At 37.0% G+C, this 23,132-nt stretch overlaps 1 protein-coding gene across 2 annotated transcripts in view; it reads right to left on the bottom strand.

The window, feature by feature from the left end:
* SMAP1 (small ArfGAP 1) overlaps window positions 1–23,132 on the bottom strand; it is a 202,700-nt gene that overhangs the window by 72,788 nt on the left and 106,780 nt on the right. For both annotated transcript variants that reach the window (XM_047860688.1, XM_047860690.1), the window contains one exon: window positions 12,608–12,688. In XM_047860688.1, coding sequence (XP_047716644.1) covers window positions 12,608–12,688 — 81 coding nt within the window. The remainder of the gene's footprint in view (window positions 1–12,607; window positions 12,689–23,132) is intronic.

The following is a 23,132-nucleotide window of genomic DNA, read 5'->3' as shown; positions in this document are numbered from 1 at the left end:
ATCAATGCACAGAAATCGGTTGCATTCCTATACACCAACAATGAAGCGACAGAAATAGAAATCAAGGAATCGATCCCATTTACAATTGCACCAAAAAACATAAAATATTTAGGAATAAACCTAACCAAAGAGGTGAAAAATCTATATGCTGAAAACTATAGAAAGTTTATGAAGGAAATTGAAGACACAAAAAAATGGAAAAAGATTCCACGCTCCTGGATAGGAAGAACAAATACTGTTAAAATGTCAATACTACCCAAAGCAATCTACACATTCAATACAATCCCTATCAAAATAACACCAGCATTCTTCACAGAACTAGAACAAACAATCCTAAAATATGTATGGAACCAGAAAAGACCCTGAACAGCCAAAGCAATCTTGAAAAAGAAAACCAAAGCAGGAGGCATCACAATCCCAGACTTCAAGCTGTATTAAAAAGTTGTAATCATCAAGACAGTATGGTACTGGCACAAAAACAGACACTCAGATCAATGGAACAGAATAGAGAACCCAGAAATGGACTCACAAACATATGGCCAACTGATCTTTGACAAAGCAGGAAAGAATATCCAATGGAATAAAGACAGTCTCTTCAGCAAGTGGTGCTGGGGAAACTGGACAGCAACATGCAGAAAAATGAACCTGAACCACTTTCTTACAGCATACACAAAAATAAACTCAAGGGGCACGTGGGTGGCTCAGTCGGTTAAGCGTCAACTTCGGCTCAGGTCATGATCTCACAGTTCGTGAGTTCTGGAGAACAAACAGAGGGTTACTGGAGGAGTTGTGGGAGGGGGGATGGGCTAAATGGGTAAGGGGCATTAAGGAATTTACTCCTGAAATCATTGTTGCACTATATACTAACTTGGATGTAAATTAAAAGAATAAAAAAATAAAAAGACATTAAAAAAATTATAATACATATTTTGGGGACCACATGCCATTGCCAATAATCTCTTTTAAACTAAAGTACCCCACCAAGGGATATACCAATAAGTAATATGCACACAAGCATAGAAAACTGTAACACAAATTGGGGGTGCCAGGATGGCTCAGTCAGTTAAATGTCTGACTTCGGCTCTGGTCATGATCTCGGGGTTCATGAGTTCAAGCCTCATGTGAGGCTCTCTGCTGTCAGCAGTGAGCACGCTTCCAATACTCTGTGCCCCCCTCTCTCTGCCCCTCCCCTGCTTGCTCTTGCTCTCTCTCTCAAAAATAAATGAACATTAAAAAAAAATTATCACACAAGTTGTTTACAACAGCCATCCTTAGATAGAGGGTCTATGAGAAATTACATATTATTTAAATGTTTTGCTTGTTTGCATATTTTTTTTTCTACTGAATAGGTAATACTGTACTTAATAAAGAAATAGTGGTGCCTGAGTGGGTCAGTGGGTTGAGTGTCTGACTCCTGATTTCAGCTCAGGTCATGATTCCAGGGTCATAGGAATAAGCCCCATGTGGAGCCTCCTGAAGACTCACTCTAACTCTCTCTCTCTGCCCACTCACTCTTCCCTTCTCCCCAACTTGTACTCTCCAATAAAAATTAGATAATACATAAAATAAAAATAATTTTAATAAAGGACCCATAACCAGCAAAAAAATTTAATAAGTAATCAAATATCTCCCAAAAATCAAGAGTCCTGGGCCAGATGATTTCCAGGGTAATTCTACTAGACATTTAAAGAAGACTTAATTCTTCTCGAACTGTTCCAAAAAACAGAAATAGAAGAAAACTTCCAAACTCATTCTACAAAACCAGCATACCTTGATTTCAAAACCAAAGACCCCACTAAAAAGGAGAATTACAGACCAACATCCCTGATGAACATGGATGCAAAATTTCTCAACAAGATACTAGCAAATCAAACCCAGCAGTACCTCAAAAGAATTATTCATCATGATCAAGTGAGATTTATTTCTGGGCTGTGGATCTGGTTCTATATTCACAAATCAATCAGTGTGATACACCACATTAATAAAAGAAAGGATAAGAACCATATGACCCCCTCAATAGATGCAGGAAAAGCATATTACAAAATACAGCATCCATTCTGGATAAAAATTCTCAACAAAGTAGGGATACATGGAACATACCTCAGCATCATAAAGGCCATATATGAAAGACCCACAACTAATATCATCCTCAATGGGGAAAAACTGAGAGCCTTTCCCACATGGTCAGGAACAACACAAGGGTGTCCACTCTCACCATTACTATTTAACACAAAACTGGAAGTCTTAGCCTCAGCAATCAAACAAAAAGAAATAAAAGCCATCCAAATTGTCAAGGAAGAAGTCAAACTTTCACTATTTGCAGATGACGTGACACTCTATATAGAAAACCTGAAAGACTCCGCCAAAAAATTGCTAGAACTAATACATGAATTCAGAAAAGTCACAGGATATAAAATAAATGTGCAGAAATGTGTTGCATTTCTATACACCAATAACAAAGAGCAGAAAAAGAAATAAAGTAATCGATCCCATTTAAACTTCACCAAAAACAGTAAGACACCTAGGAATAAAACTAAACAGATAAAAGATCTATACTCTGAAAACTATAAAACAATGATGTAAGAAATTAAAGAGGACACAAAGAAATGGAAAAACATTCCATGGTCAAGGACTGGAAGAACATTGTTAAAATGTCTATGCTACCCAAAGCAATCTACACATTTAATGCAATCCCTATCAAAATACCACCAGCATTTTTCGCAGAGCTAGAAAAAACAATCCTAAAATTTGTATGGAACCACAAAAGACATTGAATAGCCAAAGCAATCCTGAAAATGAAAACACTGGAGGCATCGTGATTTGGATTTCAAGCTATATTACAAAGCTGTAGAGATCAAGACAGTATGGTACTGGCACAAAAACAGACACAGAGATCAATAGAACAGAATAGAGAACCCAGAAATGGACCCACAACTATACAGTCAACTAATCTTTGACAAAGCAAGAAAGAATATCCAATGGAAAAAAGTCTGTTCAACAAAGGGTGTTGGGAAAACTGGACAGAGACATGCAGAAGAATGAAACGGGACTATTTTCTTACACCATACACAAAAATAAATTCAAAATGAATGAAAGACCTAAATGTGAGACAGAACACCATAAAAATCCTAGAGGAGAACACAGGCAAAAACCTCTCTGGCCTCAGGCAGTGCAACTTCTTACTAGACATGTTGCTAAAGGCAAGGGATACAAAAGCAAACAGAAACTACTGGGATTTCATCAAGATAAAAAGCTCTGCACAGGGAAGGAAACAATCAACAAAACTAAAAGACAGCCTACAGAATGGGAGAAGGTATTTGCAAATGACATTTCTGATAAAGGGTTAATATATATCTAAAACCTATGAAGAACTTATTAAACTCAACCACAAAAAAACAAGTAACTTAGTAAATAGATGGGCAGCAGATATGAACAGTCCCTTTTCTAGAGAAGACATCCAGCTGTCTAACAGATACTTGAAAAGATGCTCAACATCCCTTATCATCAGGGAAATACAAATCAAAACTAGGATGAGATACTACCTCACACCAGTCAGAAAGTCTAAAATTAAACAAAACAAGAAACAGCAGGTGTTGGCAAGGATGTGGATAAAGAGGAACTCCCTTGCATTGTCGGTGGGAATACAAACTGGAACACAGCCACTCTAGAAAACAGTATGGAGGTTCCTCAAGAAACTAAAAATAGAACTACCCTGTGATCCAGCAACTGCACTATTAGGTATTTACTCAAAGGATAAAAAAATACAGATTCGGAGTTACATGCATGTCAATGTTTACAGCAAAACACTCAACAATAGCCAAACTATGGAAAGTGCTGAAATGTCCACTGACTGATGAATGGATAAAGAAGAGCTCATACATTATACAATGGAATATTACTCAGCCACCAGAAAGAATGAAATCTTGTCATTTGCAATGATGTGCATGGAGCTAAAATATATTATGCTAAGCGAAAACAGTCAGAGAAAGGCAAATACCATATGATTTCACTCATATGTGAAATTTAAGAAACAAAATACATGAAACAAACCACAAGAGACTCTCAATGACAGAAAACAAACTGAATATTGATGGAGCAAGGTGGATAAGAGATGAGTTAGATGGGTGATAGATATTAAGGAGGGCACTTGTGATGAGCACTGGGTATTGTATGTGATGAATCACTGAATTCTACTCAAACCATTATTGCACTATATGTTAACTAAGATTTAAATTAAAAAAAAAAAGAAATAAAACTGAACATTAAGAGAATCTGAAGTTCATAAAAACATAAAAATATTCCAAGATAGGTATATAATTGTGTCCTAACTCTCCTTATAATGACCTCAGAGAGGAACTTAAAGAAAATCCATGAAAATATTAATATCTTCTCTTTGAAAAAACTATCTGAATTATTGTTAATATATCCACTGTATATAAAAACAATGGTGCAATCATCTGGCATTTGTCTATTGTACCCCTGAAACTAATATTACACTGTATGTTAACTAACTGGAATTGAAAAAAGAACTTAAGAAAAACAATGGTGCAATTAACACTTAGATAAATATTCAAACAAATAATACCTAAATACCTTAAAGTAAACCATTTTTTCCAAATTTTATGTACATATGTGATATGTACATTCTATATAAATACAAAAGTAACTTGCATTAGGAATAACTACCTTTCCTCCTGAAGTATATTTTGTGGGGTTATTTTTAATGTTTATTTATTTTTGAGAGAGAGAGAAAGAGTGTGAGCAGGGGGAGGGGCAGAGAGAGAGAGAGAGACAAAATCTGAAGCAGGCTCCAGGTTGTTGACAGACAGCACAGAGCCCGACGCGAGGCTCAAACTCACGAACTGCGAGATTATGACCCGAGCAGGAGTCAGATGCTTAACTGACAGAGCCACCCAGGGACCCCTAGATTTTGTGTTTCAACAGTAAAACAACTGATTAAGAGATCAGAACTATGGTAGGTGAAAAACTAGTCTGAAATAATACGGAGAACTCATTGACTGAAGACCAGCCCTGCAGAGTACTGAAAAACATCTTTAAGGGTATTTTCAAATGATTTTAGGAATCTGTCCCTGTGTTCAGTAGATGGAATAATTCTAAATTTAAAGCTATTATTACCAAGAATACCTCTAGAGATCATTTAGGAAACCCTGTCATTAATAAGTAAAGAACAGGAGTTTCTGTACTTAACTAACTTTGCCAAGGAGACAGTTAACCATAGACCAAGGACTTGAATCTGGCTCTCTTCCTGACTCTGCTTCTTCTACTGCAACTAATTCTCAGTTGTTGGTGAGGCAGAGAGGGAAGGTTCTAACAAATTCAGCTGAGTATTTCTGTAAGTACTCATTTACTGCTTTTGTGTTACAAAGAAAGAATTGAGTAGTTGTGAAAGATAGCTTAGAGTCCACAGCCTAAAATATTTACTATCTGGTTCTTTACAGAAAAGTTTGCTCATTCTACATTAAAGATTTTTTACCATTCAATTCAGAAGTTTCCAAATTTGACCCATAATAACCCATATGATGGGTGTAATAATTAGCAATAAAACCAGAAGCATACTAGCAGTTAAGTTAAAAGGGGTTAACCCCACCACCACCACCACCACACCACCACCACCACCACCACCACCACCACCACCACCACCACCACCACCACGGAATTGACTATTTGTCCATTTTCCGTATTTTGACATGAAAATCTTTTAAAAAAGAGAAACTATAAAACTTAGAACCTTGCAAAAAAGAAATTAAGATATGATTATTTAAACTGAAGGAGAACCCATATACATTTCTATACTGTAAGACTACTTCTCATCTACATGAACATATTTGCTACTTGGAAGAGAGCCTAGTAGATAAATTTAAGCTAAATGAATTAGCTATGTTGGATGTGGGGTGCCTGGATGGCTCAGGTGGTTAAGCATCCAACTCAGGTCCTGAGTTTCCAGTCGTCAGATTATGCCCTATGTCAGGCTCTGTGCTAGCAGTGTGGAGCCTGCTCGGGATTCTCTCTTTCTCTCTCTCTGCCACTCCCCCACTCTTGCTCGCTCGCTTTCACAAAATAAACATTTTAAAAGAAAAAGAAATGTCAAATGTATGATAATTATTTTAGAAAGAGTCAAATTGATACACATTTTTCTAGCAGAATATCTAAACCACAAATGATATCTTATTTAAATGTCAAAAGCATCTACCGTATTAATCACCTGATTCATTAAATTTTTAGGTTTTACCTTTCTACTCTTAGAAAAGAAAGCAAACCTGGCTTTAGCTGACCCTGTTAGTAATGGATACTCACACCACAAAAAATGTAAACCTCAATGAGATTTAAATAAGTACAAAATACAATTTAAACAAAAGAAATAGAATGAAATAGAAATAGAGAAAGAGAAAGAGAAAGAGAAAGAGAAATAGAAAACAAGTTTATTTAAAGAAGTCCCTACTAGAACTGACAAATCAATAAAAGTTATTAATTCACTAGTCAGGATAACATGAGATGAGGTTATATACAAACACACAGTTCTTTTTTAGGGACCCCTGGACAGTTCATTGTAAACAATGTAAGACGTACAGAACTAAAAATTACAACAAGAAAGGAACCTGAAGACATATATGTCAAATTAGAAAACACACACATGGCTTGGGACTAAAGTCAGAAGACCTCATTCAAATCTCTGAGCTGTCAACAACTGTTCACACTGATTAAATTACTTCTTGGTGACTTGGGTCCTCCTAGGACTTAGTTTATTTCTTTATAAAATAAGGGATTGGACTAGAGTACTAAGATTCCTTTTAACCCCCAAATTAACTTATTTTTAAGTAACCATTTATTTATTACCACTGTTATGTGTCAAGATCATATTAATAACGTTAATAACTTGTTAACTGCATTTAGAAAAAGTATTCTAGAATAAATAACTACCAAGCCTCATTCTTTTAAACACAGGAAGAGATATGAAATGAAGTTTAATATGTGCTGCCTTAAAAAAAGAAGTAAAATCCTTTTTCCAAATAAGACTCAATAATTCTCCAAATAAACTAGGTAACATTAAGCAAATCCTATTCTGAGTCTCGGCTCTTCCATTTATAAAATGGGACCACCAACAATAACTAGTTTTTTGTGAGAAATAAAGTTAACACACAGGTGAAAAGCTTTCCCTTTGATGTCAGAAATAAGACAAGGATGCTCTCTAGCACTGATTCAAATACTGGAAACAAAAAGAGCAATACAACCAGCCACCGTAAAGTTACAAAGATATTTACAAACATATAACTGGAAAAAGATGAGTATCCTCTACATGTGATACATACACACAGACTGGTACAAATGAATGAGAAAAAGGTAAGCAATCCAACTGAAAAACAGACAAAAGATCTGAACCAGAGCTCCCAACAAAAGAGGAAATCCAAACAAGATAATTAACATATGAAAAAGGCACTTGACCTAATTAGTAATGAAGGAAACTGACATTAAAAATACAATGGGAGACGATTACATTCTCACCAGACTGCAAATTGTAAAATCTCTGTAAACACCACACATTGTAAAGAATGTGGTGGGTACCTGGGTGGCTCAGTCGGTTAACCGGTTAACCGGTTAACCGTCCAACTTCAGCTCAGGTCATGATCTCAGAGTTTGTGGGTTCGAGCCCCACATTGGGTTCTGTGCTGATAGCTCAGAGCCTGGAGCCTGCTTCAGATTCTGTGTCTCCCTCTCTGCCCCTCCCAACCTCATACTCTGTCTCTGTCTCTCAATAATAAATAAAATTTCAAAAAAAAAAAAAAATGTGGCAAGACCAGAAAACATTTGGTATACAATTTGAAAAACCATTTATTCCTATAGAAAAGTTCAAGATAGGTCACGACCCAACAATTGTATTCCTAAGAATATCCTAAAGAAATGCATGCTTGGATCCAAGTACAAAAGTGTTCACAGCAGCACTATTTGTAACAGCTAAAGCCTGGATATAATCCAAATATTTATCAACAGTGGAATGGATAAATAAAACAAGGAATATATATATTTATTCAGTTCAGTTGTTTTAGTATTTATATATATTTTATATATAAATACTTTATATACTTTATAAAGTATTTATATATATAAAGTATAAGTATATATACTTTATATATTTATATAAATACTTTATATATATAAATAATATATATAAACACTTATATATATAAATATATATGTAAATACTAAAACAATTAACTGAACAAACTGTAACTAAATACAGTATGACTGACCCTTATAAATAAAATGCTAACTAAAAAAAGGAAAATACGTGGGGCGCCTGGGTGGCACAGTCGGTTAAGCGTCCGACTTCAGCCAGGTCACGATCTCGCGGTCCGTGAGTTCGAGCCCCGCGTCAGGCTCTGGGCTGATGGCTCAGAGCCTGGAGCCTGTTTCCGATTCTGTGTCTCCCTCTCTCTCTGCCCCTCCCCGTTCATGCTCTGTCTCTCTCTGTCCCAAAAATAAATAAACGTTGAAAAAAAAAATTTAAAAAAAAAAGTGTTTTAAAAAAGGAAAATACAAAAGAATATTTGTGATATCACTTCATTCATATGTTTAAAAAATAAAAAAACACACTATTTAGAAATACATGCAGAGAAGGTAAAAAACTATTTCTAAAATGCAAAGAAATTACCACTTCTGTGGAGAAGGGAAGTTTTTTTTTTTATTGGGAATGCTATTGAGTGGGGCAGTTTCTGGGGTGCTGGCCATGATCTACTTCCTGATTTATACCATGAATACATGGGTGGTCACTTTACACACACACTGTACACATAAATTGTACACCTGTAAGTTCCTGGAATATAGGAGATAGTTAATAAAGCCAACTATTACTTTATATTGATGATTTTATTCTACTATTGCTATTACTTTCATCAATATTACTACTAATTTCTCCTCTGCAGATTATATATGCCTGCTTAAAATATCAGTTCACAGAGAATATAAAGAAAAATGCATATTACATATGAAAATACACATATGAAAATGCCTAGATGCTATAAAGCTTCTTTATTTGTACTATTTTCCTTTCAGTTCCCTCACTGTTACACTGGTTTCTTTTTTTTTAAGTTTCATTTATTTATTTTGAGAGAGACAGAAAAAGAGAGAGACAGAGAGCACAGGAGCAGAGGAGGCAAACCCCAAGTTTGCCATGGGGCTCAAACTCACGAACTGTGAGATCATGACCTAAGCTGAAACCAAGAGTCAGAGGCTTAACTGACTGAGCACTCAGACACCCTTCCAAATAGTAACACTTCTAAATGTATCTTCCTTGGGGCACCTGGGTGGCTCAGTTGATTCAGCGCCCAGCTTCAGCTCAGGTTATGATCTCACAATTCATGAGTTTGTGATCCACATCGGGCTCTCTGCTGTCAGCACAGAGCCCGCTTCAGATACTCTGTCCCCCTTTCTTCCTGTGTCCTCCCCTGTTTGCACTCACTCAAAAAAATAAATAAACATTAAAAAACAAAATATATCTTCCTTCCTATACACTCTGCATTATCTTAACTGCAAAATTTTGATAGGAACTAAAGTGTTTCCCTCTACGTGATTATTCTTTCAGCAAGGCTCCCATCAATAGCAGAAGTCCTAATGTAGGTTGAGTAAGAATAACAGAAGATGTGTGAACTGAGTTTAATAAAACCTAAGTATCAAAAGGAAATAATATAGGAATCACCCTAGATTCTCACTGTTCACACACTCTGAACTGCTCTTCTCAAGCTCCCAACCCACAGACTCAGTTCTTGGGTAACTGCTGTGACCGTTTTTCACAGGAAGCAATAGAAGGCAAATATTTACAAACAAGCCTATGAAACATGTAAGTTTACTACATCAAAATGCTCACTATATTTCAATGGTAAGGTTTTTTTTTTAAGAGAGAAAATAAATATATGATATTTTAAAAGTAGATATATCTTGTCAAGTATCACAAAAACTATTTTGATATTTCCAATTTCTGGAAACAAAAGATAACATCTACTAGTGATTTTAAAATTCCTTTCTAATGAAACAGGAAATTGTAAGACATTTCACTTAGGGATTACTGATGCATGCTATAGAGAAAGTTACCAGAGGAGAATTAAAGCTACTTAAGTAACCAAGTTATAATTACCAACTTAATTACAACTTTCAAAAAAATGTAATATTTAACATCTAAACTTAATTTGATGAAAGGTAAGATTTTAATTCATTAAACTATCATTAAAACAAAGTGATATTAAAAAAAATTAACTTTAACTGAAAAGTATTCCAAATAAATATTGCAAAGAATTCCATTTAGCAAAGTTCTTACAATCTTAGTATTTAATAAATTAATTTTAGTAATAAGCTGCAGTTTATTAACTGTTCTGCATGACCTTGCAATCAAGACACTAAAAGATGAAAAACATCAGCGAATCAATGTACATATATTTATCCTAAATATCTACTACACACAAGAACTGTTAAAAAACAAAGAAACATAAGACTTGGTCCCCACCTGAATGATGCATAATCTCAAGAAACATCTATGCATCTGTGCTAGATAAGAAAAGTTATCTGAAAATACGATTAAACAATAATATAAATAGGAAGTAATAAAATCAAATGTATGACAACGTTGCCAGTATTTTGAGGAAGGAAAAAATGCTGTCTAGTTGAGATATTTGGAGGAGCTTCATGGAAAAGGTAGAATGAGTAAACTTCAGGTAAAATGTGGGGAAAGGAAAGGACATTCTTGGCAGAGAAACTCAGTGAACAGAAATGGAAAGTATGTTTAGGCAACAATGGACAAGTCTTAACTGGTATAACGAATGGAGACCTCTAGGAAGAGGTTAGATAGTGGAGAGTTTGCTATATGAAGGACTGAAGAGTCTTGGGATACTTGGTACATTTTAAGTGCTAAAGTCATGTTTGCAACTCTTTGAAGGTAGAGATTGCTTTAATAAATGAGGGGCACCTGGGTGGCTTAGTCAGTTAAGCAACCAACTCTTTGATTTTGGTTCAGGTCATAATCTTGAGGTCCACGGGTTTGAGCATCACATTTGGTTCCATGCTGACAGCGCGGAGCCTGCTTGTGATTCTCTCTCTCCCTCATACACACACTCTCTCTCTCAAAAATAAATAAAATTATAAAGAAAGAAAGAAAGAAAGAAAGAAAGAAAGAAAGAACGAACCAGTATGTATCTGCATTGTATGCTTTAAATGCATGCATCTTATATATGTAATTTATGCATGCATTAGGTCAATTTTTAAAATTTCAATACTATCAAGGATGTTCCCTTTACTGACAACTCCTTTACCATGCTTCCATATTTTCATGATCAAACACATTCAAAGTCAAGCTACCATAATTATGTAACCAATGCCTTTTAAAAAGATAATGCTCTGGGGGCACCTGGGTGGCTCAGTCAGTTAAGCTTCAGACTTCGGCTCAGGTCATGAACTCACAGTTCGTGAGTTTGAGTCCCATGTCAGACTCTATGCTGACAGCTCAGAGACTGGACCCTGCTTGGGATTCTGTGTCTCCCTCTCTCTCTGTTCCTTCCCTGCTCACACTCTCTCTTTCTCTAAAATAAAAAAGATTTAAAAAATTAAAAAAAAAAAAAAAAAGCTAATGTTCTGGGGTGCCTGGATGTTAAGCATCCAATTCTTGGTATCAGCTAAGTCAGTTAAGTCAGCTAAGTCAGTTAAGCATCCAATTCTTGGTATCAGCTTAGATCATGAGATCAACCCCCAAGCTGGGCTCCGCAATGGGCACGAAGCCTGCTTAAGATTCTCTCTCCCTCTGTTCCTCCACTACTTGCATGCACACAAGCATGCATGTTCTCTCTCCAAAAAAAAAAAAAAAAAAAAAAAGTAATAATAAAAAGCTAATGTTCTCTTTACCTCTAGCTTGCCTAGTCACATCTATCTTGTACACTGCTGCCAAAATAATGTTCCAAAAGAACCGTTATGAATTAGGTTTATCTCTGCTTTACAAACTTGGAAATGATGCCCACAGGCTTTCCTCTAAGAAATAATCAACCTAGACTTTAAAGTCTTCTACAATTTGAGTTCAACCTACCATACTGGTCTTATTTTTCACTACTTTCTTTACATAAACATCATCTTTCTTCAAACTCCACTACGTTTTTTCTAAATATATTTTGTCTATTTTCATTTTCTATGCCTGTCCTCAGGTGTTCTCTCCAAATGATATATTCTTGCCTTCCATTTTAATTCTACCTACAATTCAAAATCTACCTCAAATGCTTACCCCTATGAATGGAGTCTTTTCTGAAGGCCCCTTCAGGTATGAACTCTTCATTCTCTAAACTTTCACTGAAGTCTGTGCATGAAAACTAAAAACACCATTCTTTATGTCATTAATAGAGAATGACCTTGAGGACCTCACATGATCTATACTCGTACATATATAACTAAAACTTATATAGGACAATCTAGAAGGACATGCTTAGCACACATATTCATTCAAAACATACTTACTGACAGAATGATAATTCACATATTGTAAATATCCCAAAGACATTCACATAAGAATACAAAAATAGAATGGTTATCTTAATAGGTTTTTTTTTTAAAGGAATTTTACCTTTTCAGTTGTAAGAGGTTTTGCAGGCTTTTCTGGTTCCTTTTCTTTCTTTTTCTCTTCCTTTTTTTTTTCCTTTTCTTTCTAAGACATAGACCAAAGTTTTGATAAGTTCACTTTTAAGGAAATGTCAGCTGTTAAAACATTTTTATTTTATTCGTTTCAGTAATTATTTAAGGAAGGATTCAAAAATGACAATATCCAGTGATACTGAAATATAAAAGTAAACACAGCAACTACATACTCTCATTGAGATTACATGTTGATAATACAACATGTTTTAAGAAATTTAAGAGAGAGGTGAAAGTATTTAGAACTTCTTTGAAATTTCAGTTTGTTTTAAACAAAGGAGACTTTTTTTCAATAAATTCTCACTCCATCTTAGAGATTAGGCTTCCTAATACCAACCATAATGTTGAACTTTGAGCAAGATCACAGATCTTCACACAGATGAAGACATTACAACATGTAAACGTGAGGCAAAAAGGGAAAAAATAATTAAAAAAAATTTTTTTAAATCTTTATTTATGAGAGAAAGAGAGACTGAGCGCAAGCAGAGAAGGGGCAGAGAGAGAGGGAGACGCGGAATCTGAAGCAGGCTCCAGGCTCTGAGCTGTCAGCATAGAGCCCGATGTGGGGCTCAAATCCACAAACTGTGAGATCATAACCTGAGCTGAAGTCAGACGCTTAACCAACTGAGCTACCCAGGCACCTATTTAAAACTATCACAAAACAGGAGCGCTTGGGTGGCTCAGTTGGTTAAGGGTCCAACTTCAGCTCAGGTCAAGACCTCACAGTCAGTGAGTTCAAGCTCCAAGTCAGGCTCTGTGTTCAAGCTCCAAGTCAGGCTCTGTGCTGACCACTCAGAGCCTGGAGCCTGCTTCAGATTCCGTGTCTCCCTCTCTCCCTGCCTTTTGCCTGCTCATGCTCTGTCTCTCTCTCTCTCTCAAAAATAAAATAAACATTAAAAATAAATAAAATTATGACAAAATATGTTTAGTCCATTACATAATGTGATTTTTAAAAAGACAAATACAGGGGCGCCTGGGTGGCGCAGTCGGTTAAGCGTCTGACTTCAGCCAGGTCACGATCTTGCAGTCCGTGAGTTCGAGCCCCACGTCGGGCTCTAGGCCGATGGCTCAGAGCCTGGAGCCTGTTTCCGATTCTGTGTCTCCCTCTCTCTCTGCCCGTCCCCCGTTCATGCTCTGTCTCTCTCTGTCCCAAAAATAAATAAACGTTGAAAAAAAAAATTTAAAAAGACAAATACAATAATAATTTTCTCATTTAAAAAAATGTTAAGGATATCCCTGATAACAGAGCAAACTGACCAGTTAGTGTATTTAACCCAATCCAGTCTAGGTAAAATGTAATGCTACTATGATGTACACAATCTGCATTTCCAAGAAGGATAAAACAGGATATAATATTAAAACTTAAGGGCCCCAAACTCGCCAAAAAAGGAAAATGAAATAAAAGAATAAACGGTGCTTCGGGGTGCCTGGGTCAGTCAGTTAAGAGTCTGACTCTTGATTTCGACTCATGGCATGATCTCACGGTTCATGGGTTTGAGCCCCAAGTCTGGCTCTGTGCTGACAGTACACAGCCTGCTTGGGATTCCCTCTCTCCCTCTCTCTCTGCCCCTCCCCAACTCTCGAGCACTCTCTCAAAATAAATAAATAAACTTTAAAATAAAGATCAAACAATGAGCGTTCATAAGGCATTTAAAGGGAAGAGATATCTAGAAACCTGTAACTGAATCACAACAAATGAGTATTAGTTAGTATCTTAGTTTCCTTTCAGTAAATGGTTAAAGATACACTGATGAACCTCAAGAAAGGCAGAGTAAGAAGCACATAAGCACATTTAGTCAAAATGCCTATGGGCCTGTTTGCACCTGTGCCTTTAAAATGGTATTTGAACCACCTCTCTCAACAGCAGAATTTTTACTATTTGTAATTGAGAAAATACTGGCAATTCCTACACTATAACATAAGGGTTTAATAAAAGTTCCTATGGGCCAGACACTGTGATAAGCACCTTATTTTCTAATTTAATTTAATCAATAAGTGTCTGAAAAGAATGTCATTATAATCATTTTACAAATGAAGAACAAAAATTAGGAAAGGGATAAAGCCACACAGCTCATCAGCAGGAGGACCTAGGGAAGACACCAACTCTCAAGGCACTATTCATTGCCATCCAGTGGAGCACTGGTACTTAGTACTATTCTTCCATAGAACAATGGTTAATATTTCCTGAACCCTTACTATGTGTGAGACAGTGTTTTTACTCATTTAATCCTTCCAACAATTCTATGAGGTGAGTAACCTTATTCCCGTTAATAAGTGAAGAATAAATGAAATATGGAAAAATCCTTTATCTATTATGAAATGTTTGGTGAAGAAAGCAATTAGTGATTGTCACTAATATGTTGGGAATGAATTATTCTATAAATTCACAAGATAGTTAATTTCTCAAGGAAGGCACAATCAAAAGAGTGGAGAAGCAGCTTGTCTTTCTAATCACTATGACTGGTAAGCACATACGAAATCACCAAAACTGAATTAGATTATTTACCTATGTTTAATAAAGAGAGAGCACAATTCAATTCTCTTTTACCCTGGAATTTCAGCTGCTAAAATATGGCTGTTATCCAATCTGATTCCAGCAGGGGTATTATGACACAAGCTTTGAAGCAACATTAAAAACATGGGTCTAAATTCAGATCATATAGTCTGATCCACAAATGACTCCCATCTCTAGAATCAAAAGCTGCTAAAAGATCAAAGAGTATTGTGAGAACCTAATTTGTTTTAAACTATTTTCTCAGCAAGAACAAAGTACCGCAGTGTTTGGTATTATAAAATAGTTCCTGAAACTTGGTTGCTATATGTACAAATGATACAGTGAAACAGACTTTCTGTGTAAAAATAACTGAAATAAATGTTCAGTTCCTAGAAGGTAAAGATAAGCACACAGTGGGTTCATTATACTCAAATGACACTTGAGTGATTTAATCAAAGATAAGGTCTTCAAAAACTTTTATTATGTACTCCTACCTTAAAAAGTTGCAAGCATATATACTCTACCATATGTATATATTTATTTACAAAGTATATATAGCACTATATTATGCACATTATAAAACACACATAAAAGAAATGTTGAAAGCATAACAAAAAAAGCACAAATAGGCATAAATAAACTGCCCTGGGGTTCTCTCTAATATCTAATGCTATTGACATTAGACTTTGGAAACTACTGAATTAGACCAATGCCTTTTTTTAAAATTGAGGTATAATTTACATATAACATTAATTTCTGGTGTACAACATAATGATTCAATATTTACATGCACTGTGAATTGATCATTACTAGAAGTCTAGTTTCCTCCTGTCACCATATAAAGTTACATAAATGAAATACAGTACTGTTGCTCTAGTTACCATTCTATACATTGCTACCCATAAATTACTTACTTTATAACTGAAAGTTTATATCTCTTGATCTTCTCCAATGCCCCCCCAACCCCAACTCTGGCAACCACCAATATACTCTTTCCATCTATAAGTTTTGTTTTTGTTCTTTCTTTTGCTTTTTAGATTTCACATATAGATGAAATTATATGGTATTCGTCTTACTCTGCCTGACTTATTTTACTTAGCATAATACCATAAAGATTCATCCATGTTGTCACAAATGGCAAGATTTCATTTTTCATATGCCTGAATTGTGTCTGTTATATATATATAAACCACATTTTTCTTTTTTTTTTTTTTATTTTGAAGAGCACATGCGGATCAGGGAAAGAGCAGAGAGAGAGAGAATCTTAAGCAGGCTCCACACTCAGTGTGGAGCCCAACACAGGGCTCAATACTAAAATCCTGGGATCAGGACCGGAGCCAAAATCAAGAATTGGGACACTCAACCAACTGATCCACTCAGGCAACCCTTAACAACATCTTCTTTATCCATTCATCCACAGATGGACACTTTGGTTCTTTCCGTATCTTGGTTATTGTGAATAATACTGCAATAATCATATCTTTTCAAATTAGTGTTTTCAGTTTCTTCAGATATCCAGAAGTAGAATTGCTAGATTATACGACAGTTTTATTTTTAGTTTTTTGAGGAACTGACACACTATTTTCCAGAATGGCTATACAAATTTACATTCTTACTAACAGGGCAAAATAGATCCTTTTTCTCTATGCTCTAACATTTGTAAATTTTTTGCCTTTTTGATAATAGCCATTCTAACAATGCTATCTCACTGTGGTTTTGATTTGCAGTTCCCTGATGATTAGTGATGCTGGACATCTTTTCATGTGCTAGTGGGTCATGTGTATGTTTTCTTTGGAAAAATGTACATTTTTATGGGATTTTTTTCTTGTTATTGAATTGTGTGAGTTCCTTACATACTTTGAATATTAACCCCTTATTACATATACGCTTTCCAAATATCTTCTCATATCCAATAGGCTGCCTTTTCCTTTCACTGACAGTTTCCTTTCTTGTTCAACACCTTCTTAGTTATATGTAGTACCCTTTATTTTTGATTTGTTGCCCTACCTTTTGAAGTAAGATGCAAAACAAAAACAAAAACAAAAACAAAAACCATCACTAAGACTGATCTCAGGGAACTTAACTGCCTATGTTTTCTTCTAGTAGTTTTATGATTTCAAATCTTGCATTCAAGTCTTTAATCCATACTGAATTAATTTTTGTATACAGAATAAGATACTGGTCCAGTTTTTCCAAACCATTTATTGAAGGCATTGTGCTTTCTCCATTGATATTCTTGCCTCCTTGGGGATAAATTAATTGACCATATATATGCAGGTTTATTTCTGTGCTGTCTATTCCATTGCAGCAATCTAGGTATCTGCTTTTATGCCAATATCATACTGTTTTGATGGTCATACCTTTGTAATATAGTTTGAAATGTGAAGCCTTCAGCTTTGTTCCTGTTTCTCAAGACTCCTTTGGCTACTCAGGATTTTTTGTGGTTCCATACAAATTTCAGAAATATTCGGAGAAGGTGGCGGCGGAGGAGGACTCTGGGCTCACCGCGTCCTGCTGATCACTTAGATTCCACCCACACCTGCCTAAATAACCTAGAAAACCACCAGAAGACTGGCAGGACGGACTCTCCGGAGCCAAGTGTAGACAAGAGGCCCATGGAGGAGGGTAGGAAGGGCAGAGAGGCGGTGCACGCCCCACGGACTGGAGCTGGGGAGCTCTCGGAGCTGGGGCAGAGGGGCAGCCTGCTGGCAAAGCAGAGCCCCCGAGTCTGCCTTGCAAAAGCAGAGGGGCCAGACGGAATGTGTTTTGACAACAAGCGGGACTTACCATCTGGAAGTTTTTAAGTTAACAGCTCTGCTCGGAGAGCGGGAGGACTACAGGACAATGGGAGGGAGAGTTGTTGAACCTCGGACGACAGAGCTCAGCTTGGCGGGGAACAAAGGCGTTTGCCAGTGCCATCTCCCTCTCTCATCCCCACCAAAATCCCAAAGGGAACCAGTTCCTGTCAGGGAACTTGCTGGCAGTGCACAAACACCCAACACTGTGCTTCTGTGGATCCATCCTTCGGACAGGTCTGCCTCCCTCTCGGTGACACAGGGCCCCTCCCCAAGTGGATCTCCAAAGGAAAAGCGAGTTGAGCCTGCCCCTCCCACCCCTGTACACCTTGCCGATCCACCCCAGCTAATATGCCAGATCCCCGGCACCACAAGCCTGGCAGTGTGCAAGTAGCCCAGGCAGGGGCCACACCACCTCACAGTGAATCCCGCACTAAGGGAAAGAGGAGAGGGGAAGAGAAGGTACACACCAGTCTGACTGTGGCCCCAGCGGTGGGCTGGGGGCAGACATCAGGTCTCACTGTGGCCCCGCCCACAAACGCAAGTTATTTAAGACAGCACAGGGGAAGTGCCCTGCAGTTCCACACCACTCCAGGGACTATCCAAAATGATGAAATGGAAGAATTCCCCTCAAAAGAAACTCCAGGAAGTAGCGACAGCTAACGAACTGACCAGAAACTATTTAAACACTATAACAGAAAGTGAATTTAAAATAATAGTCATAAAATTAATTGCTGGGCTTTAAAACAGTATAAAGGACAGCAGAGAATCTATTGCTACAGAGATCAAGGGACAAAGAAACAGCCAGGAGGAGCTAAAAAAAAATGCTATAAATGAGCTGCAAAATAAAGTGGAGGTGACCACAACTCAGATTGAAGAGGCAGAGGAGAGAAGAGGTGAACTAGAAGATAAAATTATGGAAAATGAGGAAGCGGAGAAAAAAAAAGAGAGATAAAAATATCCAGGAGTATGAGGGGAAAATTAGAGAACGAAGTGATGCACTAAACAGAAATAATCTATGCATAATTGGTATTCCAGAGGAGGAAGAGAGAGGGAAAGGTGCTGAAGGTGTACTGGAAGAAATTATAGCTGAGAACTTCCCTGATCTGGGGAAGGAAAAAGGCATTGAAATCCAAGAGGCACAGAGAACTCCCTTCAGACGTAACCTGAATCGATCTTCTGCATGACATATCATAGTGAAACTGGCAAAATACAAGGATAAAGAGAAAATTCTGAAAGCAGCTAGGGATGAACACGCTCTAACATATAAAGGGAGACCAATAAGACTCGTGATGGATCTCTCTACTGAAACTTGGCAGGCCAGAAAGGAATGGCAGGAAATCTTCAATGTGCTGAACAGAAAAAATATGCAGCCAAGAATCCTTTATCCAGCAAAACTGTCATTCAGAATAGAAGGAGAGATAAAGGTCTTCCCAAACAAACAAAAACTGAAGGAATTCATCACCACTAAACCAGCCGTACAAGAGATCCTAAGGGGGATCCTATCCTGTGAGACCAAGTACCAGAGACATCACTACAAGCATGAAACCTACAGACATCACAATGACTCTAAACCCCTATCTTTCTATAATAACACTGAATGTAAATGGACTAAATGCTCCAACCAAAAGACACAGGGTATCACAATGGATAAAAAAAACAAGACCCATCTATTTGCTGTCTACAAGAGACTCATTTTAGACCTGAGGACACCTTCAGATTGAAAGTGAGGGGATGGAGAACTATCCATCATGCTACTGGAAGTCAAAAGAAAGCTGGAGTAGCCATACTTATATCAGACAAACTAGACTTTAAATTAAAGGCTGTAACAAGAGATGAAGAAGGGCATTATAACATAATTACAGGGTCTATCCATCAGGAAGAGCTAACAATTATAAATGTCTATGCGCCAAATACGGGAGCCCCCAAATATATAAAACAATTAATCACAAACATAAGCAACCTTATTGATAAGAATGTGGTAATTGCAGGGGACTTTAATACTCCACTTACAACAATGGATAGATCATCTAGACACACAGTCAATAAAGAAACAAGGGCCCTGAATGAGACATTGGATCAGATGGACTTGACAGATATATTTAGAACTCTGCATCCCAAAGCAACAGAATATACTTTCTTCTCGAGTGCACACGGAACATTCTCCAAGATAGATCATATATTGGGTCACAAAACAGCCCTTCATAAGTATACAAGAATTGAGATCATACCATGCATACTTTCAGACCACAATGCTATGAAGCTTGAAATCAACCACAGGAAAAAGTCTGGAAAACTTCCAAAAGCACTGGAGGTTAAAGAACACCCTACTAAAGAATGAATGGGTCAACCAGACAATTAGAGAAGAAATTAAAAAATATATGGAAACAAACGAAAATGAAAATACAACAATCCAAATGCTTTGGGATGCAGCGAAGGCAGTCCTGAGAGGAAAATACATTGCATCCAGGCCTATCTCAAGAAACATGAAAAATCCCAAATACAAAATCTAACAGCACACCTAAAGGAAATAGAAGCAGAACAGCAAAGAGACCCCAAACCCAGCAGAAGAAGAGAAATAATAAAGATCAGAGCAGAAATAAACAATATAGAATCTAAAAAAACTATAGAGCAGATCAATGAAACCAAGAGTTATTTTTTTGTAAAAATACACAAAACTGATAAACCTCTAGCCAGGCTTCTCAAAAAGAAAAGGGAGATGACCCAAATAGGTAAAATCATGAATGAAAATGGAATTATTACAACCAATCCCTCAGAAATACAAGCAATTATCAGGGAATACTATGAAAAATTATATGCCAACAAACTGGACAACCTGGAAGAAATGGACAAATTCCTAAACACCCACACACTTCCAAAACTCAAACAGGAGGAAATAGAAAGCTTGAATAGACCCATAACCAGTGAAGAAATTGAACCAGTTATCAAAAATCTCCCAACAAGGGGCGCCTGGGTGGCGCAGTCGGTTAAGCGTCCGACTTCAGCCAGGTCACGATCTCGCGGTCCGTGAGTTCGAGCCCCGCGTCAGGCTCTGGGCTGATGGCTCAGAGCCTGGAGCCTGTTTCCGATTCTGTGTCTCCCTCTCTCTCTGCCCCTCCCCCGTTCATGCTCTCTCTCTGTCCCAAAAATAAATAAACGTTAAAAAAAAAAAAAAAAATTAAAAAAAAAAATCTCCCAACAAATAAGAATCAGGACCAGATGGCTTCCCAGGGGAGTTCTACCAGACATTTAAAGCAGAGATAATACCCATCCATCTCAAGCAGTTCCAAAAAATAGAAAGAGAAGGAAAACTTCCAGACTCATTCTATGAAGCCAGTATTACTTTGATTCCTAAACCAGACAGAGACCCAGTAAAAAAAGAGAACCAGAGGCCAATATCCCTGATGAATATGGAAGCAAAAATTCTCAATAACATACTAGCAAGTCGAATTCAACAGCATATAAAAAGAATTATTCACCATGATCAAGTGGGATTCATTCCTCGGCTGCAGAGCTGGTTCAACATTCGCAAATCAATCAATGTGATACATCACATTAATAAAAGAAAAGAAAGAACCATATGATCCTGTCAATTGATGCAGAAAAAGCATTTGACAAAATTCAGCATTCTTTCTTAATAAAAACCCTCGAGAAAGTCGGGATAGAAGGAACATACTTAAGCATCATAAAAGCCATTTATGAAAAGCCCACAGCTAATATCATCCTCAATGGGGAAAAACTGAGGGCTCTTTCCCTGAGATCAGGAACACGACAGGGATGCCCACTCTCACCGCTGTTGTTTAACATAGTCTTGGAAGTTCTAGCATCAGCAATCAGACAACAAAAGGAAATCAAAGCCATCAAAATTGGCAAAGATGAAGTCAAGCTTTCACTTTTTTCAGATGACATATTATACGTGGAAAATCCGACAGACTCCACCAAAAGTCTGCTAGAACTGATACATGAATTCAGCAAAGTTGCAGGATACAAAATCAATGTATAGAAATCAGCTGCATTCTTATAATAATGAAGCGACAGAATAATGAATAATGAATAACGGAATAATAATGAATAATAATGAAGCAACAGAAAGACAAATAAAGAAAACTGATCCCATTCACAACTGCACCAAGAAGCATAAAATACCTAGGAATAAACCTAACCAAACATGTAAAATACCTGTATGCTGAAAACTATAGAAAACTTATGAAGGAAATTGAAGAAGATATAAAGAAATGGAAAAACATTCTGTGCTCATGGGTTGGAAGAATAAATATTGTTAAAATGTCAATACTACCCAAAGCTAGCTACACATTCAATGCAATCCTAATCAAAATTGCACCATCATTCTTCTCGAAGCTAGATCAAGCAATCCTAAAATTCTTATGGAACCACAAAAGGCCCTGAATAGCCAAAGTAATTTTGAAGAAGACTAAAGCAGGAGGCATCACAATCCCAGACTTTAGTCTCTACTACAAAGCTGTAATCATCAAGACAGCATGGTATTGGCACAAAAACAGACACATAGACCAATGGAATAGAATAGAAACCCCAGAACTAGACCCACAAACGTATGGTCAACTAATCTTTGACAAAGCAGGAAAGAATATCCAATGGAAAAAAGACAGCCTCTTTAACAAATGGTGCTGGGAGAACTGGACAGCAACATGCAGAAGAATGAAACTAGACCACTTTCTTACACCATTCACAAAAACAAACTCAAAATGGATAAAGGACCTGAATGTGAGACAGGACCATCAAAACCCTAGAGGAGAAAGCAGGAAAAGACCTCTCTCACCTCAGCCGCAGCAATTTCTTACTTGACCCATCCCCAAATGCAAGGGAATTAAAAGCAAAAAATGAACTATTGGGACCTCATGAAGATAAAAACCTTCTGCACAGCAAAGGAAACAATCCACAAAACTAAAAAGCAACCAATGGAATGGGAAAAGGTATTTGCAAATGACATATCAGACAAAGGGCTAGTATCCAAAATCTAAAAAGAGCTCACCAAACTCCACACCCAAAAAACAAGTAATCCAGGGAAGAAATGGGCAGAAAACATGAATAGACACTTCTCTAAAGAAGACATCCAGATGGCCAACAGGCACATGAAAAGATGCTCAACGTCGCTCCTCATCAGGGAAATACAAATCAAAACCACACTC

This window comes from Prionailurus viverrinus, chromosome B2 (assembly GCF_022837055.1).
Source record: "Prionailurus viverrinus isolate Anna chromosome B2, UM_Priviv_1.0, whole genome shotgun sequence".
Taxonomy (NCBI): Eukaryota; Metazoa; Chordata; class Mammalia; order Carnivora; family Felidae; genus Prionailurus; species Prionailurus viverrinus.
The sequence above is the reverse complement of the archived record's forward strand: the minus strand, read 5'-3'. Positions and strand labels throughout refer to the sequence as shown.